The sequence below is a fragment of the Oncorhynchus nerka genome, linkage group LG6 (genome assembly GCF_034236695.1).
Source record: "Oncorhynchus nerka isolate Pitt River linkage group LG6, Oner_Uvic_2.0, whole genome shotgun sequence".
NCBI classification, from domain to species: domain Eukaryota; kingdom Metazoa; phylum Chordata; class Actinopteri; order Salmoniformes; family Salmonidae; genus Oncorhynchus; species Oncorhynchus nerka.
The window spans coordinates 19,602,312-19,607,945 of record NC_088401.1 but is presented as its reverse complement, the minus strand read 5'-3'; the positions used below and the strand labels follow the sequence as shown (position 1 = coordinate 19,607,945).

At 41.6% G+C, this 5,634-nt stretch overlaps 1 protein-coding gene across 1 annotated transcript; it reads right to left on the bottom strand.

Moving 5' to 3' along the window:
- Positions 1 to 3,059: 3,059 nt before the first annotated feature.
- LOC115120466 (class E basic helix-loop-helix protein 22-like) lies at positions 3,060 to 5,252 on the bottom strand. The gene has a single exon (XM_029649409.2). It carries the CDS (start codon positions 4,839 to 4,841, stop codon positions 4,014 to 4,016), a length of 828 nt encoding a protein of 275 aa, XP_029505269.1. The 5' UTR covers positions 4,842 to 5,252; the 3' UTR covers positions 3,060 to 4,013.
- Positions 5,253 to 5,634: the final 382 nt, after the last annotated feature.

The following is a 5,634-nucleotide window of genomic DNA, read 5'->3' as shown; positions in this document are numbered from 1 at the left end:
TCACTGCGCTTATGTGTATTTTATGTTTATCATCCTTAGCATACATCACATGAATGTTATGAATAGGTACCCTGGTGGCACTAGATATGGTCATTGAATATTTGATGGTTTATGAAAAGGGGGCTTTTTATCTTTCTCCTTTTATTCATGACCTCTGAGTCTAGCCATAAACTGGGTATTGGCTACTGTTCGCCTGCTGGCTACTGAGCACTGGTGGTACTGTCAGATACCTAGCTGTATTCCACTTTGTTTACCACTGTCCTGCCATACAGGAGCCAGAGAACCATAAATGTACAGTTCAGAGTTTGGGAATCTGCCCTCATGTTGACTCAGACAGTACGCCACAGCTACACTCATCTATCGCTAAGACTCAGGATAAGATCACAAACAAATCAAACACAATGATATCAAGCTACCTCACACAGTTTACCACTGTAGAAGTCATCACATTCTAAATAATATTTTCAGTTTAGCTGCTTTGAACCATAGGTGCCTTCTTCCTGTTTCCTTTTGATAATGTTCTGGTTCTTCTTCACACACATGGCTCTTTCTCTCGCCAGGGGAAGAGGGTCTATTGGGCTAATGTGAGTATTAGTATGGTTTCAATTCTCCAGTCGATTATGCATTAATGCATATTGCATAATGAATGTTTTTGTGAAGTCTCGGTTTCCAATAGCCCAATTAGCTGTCTGTCATTACTATGGTGGGTGTAAAAATGTGCACTGCAGTTATTTTATGAGTGGAAAAAGTGCTGAAAGCTGAAACAATCCAGTCTTGTGTGTCAGCTCCTGAAACTAGTTGATTTCTAGCAGTAATTGCTGACAGTATTTCTATGCCAGAGCCATTCTTGATGTGTGCCTGATTATTTCCCCTCCTGATTAACGTTCATTGTGTGGTGATTCAAACCGTTTATGCTCTTGATGGGATTAGATAGGACAGTGTAATGACCCTGTTATCTAAATGGCTCACATACACACACTGGGCTCTAGGTTGGAAACTGGCACAGAAATATGACAAAGCCGTGAACTAGGTAGAATACACCATGTCAGATGGATATTCAAATCCTTAGAATAGTGATGGCAAATGTACAAGACTGTGTATGATATCAGCTCTCACTTGAAGGAAACACTGCTTATAAACGTGTTTGGTTTTCTGTTGTATTATAATCTAGAATATTCTACGGTGAGACACACTACCAGTGTGTAATACCCTCAATTCTCTGAGCTTCTTGTATCAGATGTAAATGATTTAAATGGACAACATGTACATAGAGGCATACTGGGCTATATTTCACTGTCATTTATTTGCTAAATCCATGTTTCTGCTTTAGAAACAATACAAGTGTAGGTTATTTCGAATTTATGTGAAACACATTTATTAAATTAAAAATACTATCATGTATTTTATAATTCTATTGAATTGTTTATTTCAAAGATTAATCCAAATAAATTACAAGTAATTGTTTTCCATTATTATAGACAGCCTTATAGGCTTACCAGATCAATAGTTTAGTTCTCTGTCTATTAGCCAGCGAGAGTAGACTTATCCCATAGTTAACTGACGAAAGGGTCTTTGACAGAGCTGTGTCAATATACCCATGTCTATCTGCTTCTAAAGTAGTTTATCAGTTGAAACAAACATTCTGCAGTTGTCTTCGGCGAGCCCCACTGACAACATCTCAAAATGAAGAATGGTGCTATCCATGGTGCTGAAACGCTGCTTGGACGAATACTGTCATCAAATAGTTCACTTTTACTTCGAAGACCCAACTAAGTGGCTCAGCTATTCAATATGGATATAAACAAAACATGATTTTGATACTTCATAGAATACTTTATAAAAATTAAAGCTATAGTACCAAATATTTAAAAATATATAGATCAATTTGATCTTTTAAATTATCTTGAATTACCATTATTTTGTCAATAATTATAATTTGTGTTAATTTTTTTGTTGTCATTTGATTTTGTTTTAATTTCTTAATTTATTTTAGTTCATCAAAAAAGGTTTAATAGATCTACTGATGCTGTGAAACATCACAGTATCAAATAGCCTGTAGTTGTCGCAATCATTTTCAACAGAGAGAAAAGTTGAAGGCTTAAAAATGTAGATCAGATGATTTATCCAATTTCCAAGATATCCTCTTTGACCACTTCCTAGTGTGGTATAGCCTACATGAATTGGATTAAATGTGTGATTTCTAGCATAATAAACAATTGCTTCCGTTTGAACACAATTTTCCGGGGTTGCCCTTTGGCCCTGTCTTTTACCTCTCAGTCCTGCTGATGGACTAGAGAAGTAGGACAATACAGGACAAAACACACCAACGGCAGTGCCGCTGATCACTGCGCTACGTCGTGATTAAAGACACCCAATTACTGCAATGAACAGTGTCGTAATTACGTTCCTTAATCACATTCTGGAGGTCTAATTGCCTTAACGATGTGTTTCATTAAACGAATGTAGGTATTACAGTCGACAGTTTTCATACACAGTTGTTGTCGAATTAACAAATTATTAGACAGCGTCATGGAAATGGTTTTAATAATAATAATTAAGCCTGGCCGAGCTTTGTGGTGTAATACAAACAGACATGCCCTTCTAGCCGCGGGGCAACGTTGTCCACCACGTCTGGCCTTTGCTCCCAAGGCTTCGTGTGACTTTACATCTCAAGGTCCAGAAAAGTTACCGTTTGTGATGGAGCGTAAAATGATCAACTCATTATTATTTTTTACAACATGCTTAGCATGTGGCGACTTTCCGAAGATCAACAAGCTCTTTATGGTTTTAGTTAAACATGAACTGAATCGTTATTTGGGCTATGGGCCATGAATAGAGAATTATAATGTTATAATATTTATAGTTGATAATTAGGTGCACAAGCCCATTTCTTCAGATATGTTTTTATTATTTCCTTATCCCACGTTCAGATTTTTTAAAGATAAATGAGACAAAGTGGCCTTTCTCTGAAAAATATATTTCAGTCCCGGCTTCGTTTTCTTAAATTACTCCAGTTTCAGTGATTTCATCAGACGACCAGACGAAGATTTTCGTTTTGTTCAAAATATTTTAATAAAGCTTTCCAACACATCAACACATACAAATGGCCCTCTTTATTCTTATAATAACTAATGTATCTACAATAATCCAGTGCTTGACCTGACAGCGCTCCTGATCCATCAAGACCTCGGCCTTATTGCATGAGTGTGTAAGAAATGACGCAAATTAGACACGTCGCTAATGCAGAATACAGTACCACCATGCAAATAAAATGTATCAAATCAATAAATAAAAAAGGACAAATTGAAAAGAACATGAACTGAATATACACGTTTTTAGAGACTCAGATATAAGTATATTACAGTGCCAAGGAAACTACCAATGTAGCACAAGTGTTTGATACAACAAAAATATATAAATGGCTATAAACTCTGTATTGAGAGATTAAAACAACTAATTTCGTATTCATTTGAGCTCATTTTGCTTTCCCACAGACTCTTAGTTGCTCAACACATTCTCAAAAGATCACAAAATAACCACCATTAAGAAAAACCCTCTTAAGTTATAAATAAAGTAAGTGAAGCAGCAAGGTTGTAGTTTCTTATTTTAACTAATGTCTTAAGTTGTTCCGTCTATTCAAGTGAAATGGTCGCGTGTTTTTGTCAGGTCACAACTTTTCACACAGGGTCCATATTTGCGCAGTGGTAAACAACTGTCAATCCATCACCACTTGCGAGACACTCGTACATTTCTGTTTGGTTTTTCACTTTCATTCATACCAGCACTTAAAGGATGCTTTATATATACACAATCAAGCGTTGTCTTAACAAAAAGCGCTTCTTCCAATGCATTTGTAAATGTTATAAATGTAATCATCATCGGATTCACTTTTCTCGGTCTACACTGACTTCGAACCTCTTCTCTCCAAAGTCGCCGTTTGTTTAAAAAAAGTGTTGTTCGCTCTCGCATGTGCTTCTCTGAGTCTCTGGTACTGGCTCGTTGTTGTGATTCAGCTAAGGCTTGTCAGTGCATTGTTTAAACAGGCTCGAGGTGACGTTGTTGAAAAGGACACATTTGTCGGGGCAGGATGACCCGGCCAATCCGGTGGCGAAGGGGTAAACAGGCGGCTGGTCGTACGCACTTATCCCCGCACTCAGACCTGGTAGACCCGGAGCAGCAAGGGCCGTGGTGGCGGGTATGGACGCCGCTGAGATGGCCTGGCCCTGGTTCAGATAGGCCACCAGCCTCCTCATCTCCTCCAGAGCCTGCGCCTGCATGAGGATGTAGTTTTTGGCGAGCAGCAAAGTGGCGATTTTTGAGAGTTTCCGGACGGAGGGGCTGTGCGCATACGGGATGACAGAGCGCAACTCATCCAGCGCGTCGTTCAGGTCGTGCATCCTCCGTCTCTCCCTCGCATTGATGTTTAGTCTGAGTGTTTTCTGCTCTTTGTTTTTCTTACCTCCCTCCGGTTTACCGGCGGCCACAGTTCTCCCGTCGGCCAGGAGAACCATCTCACATCTGCCGTCGCTGTCATCGTCCGGGCTCTGCTCCCCGCCACTGCTCTCTGCCGCCGAGGTCCTGTTGCTGCTCTCTCCGAATTTGACGCACAAAGATCCGGTAGGCAGTCCCAGCGGCCCCCCTCGACCCCCAGCCAGTCCACCCGGTTGAATCGGGTCCGAGTCGGTCTGATCAAAACAGCTGATGGGTGACTGGTGGTCCCTGGACCCCGGCAGGTCAACACCAGCCGCCGACCTGAAGGAGTCCATCTTTTTGTTGGAGACCGCGCTGAGAGTTTTGTGGAAAATATCTCCTGGTCCGTTCAAGTTCATTCTCCTGTCCATAGCACTTCCTCTCCTCCAGACGCTGCTTTAGTGGTGGCAGTTTCTGGAGACTCTCTCCCGGCGACGGCTCTTGTATACGTTTCTTGCCTTGTGAGCTGTCAGAGAGAGTGAGTTGTTCTTGATCGCTTATTATTGCTCGACTTGTCAACTGAGATGCTGGACACTTCGGCTCTCTTTCCCTCTGCTCTGCTCTCTCGCTCTGCTCTCTGCGCTCGCGCTCCTTATCTCGCTCTGCTCTCTGCGCTCGCGCTCCTTATCTCGCTCTGCTCTCTGCGCTCGCGCTCCTTATCTCGCTCTGATTCACCTTCAACAGATCTCTACGGCGATCAGCATCACGCGCAAGAACGGGGTCTTTTACATCATTATCTCGAGGCGGGTTAATATGAAGAGGATTCGCCTATTGGGACACAGTTCTCTCTCACTCTCTCTTCCTCCTTCTCTGTACCCAATCAGGTTAACGTTTGAATTAATGGGATTTAAACGGTAACAAACAATCCCTCGTGCTCTCTCCCTCCTCCCTCTGTATCTCTCTGTCCCTCTCCGTTTGGGTATAGTGGCTCTGCGCGCGCACACGTTGTGATCTAAGGAGCTGCTTACAGCGTTATAAAGAGGCGCTCGGGTCTATTATTCGAGTTACCATCTGTATACACGCTTGAGTACATATGTTTTAAAGGAGCTGCCTTCTATTAGAAACCCAAACCACTGTTTCTAAAAGTGACGTGCGTGGCGACATTCACCCGTCAATGCGCAATCTAAATGCGCCTCTCCGTTTCAGAATGATGGATAAGTCAGG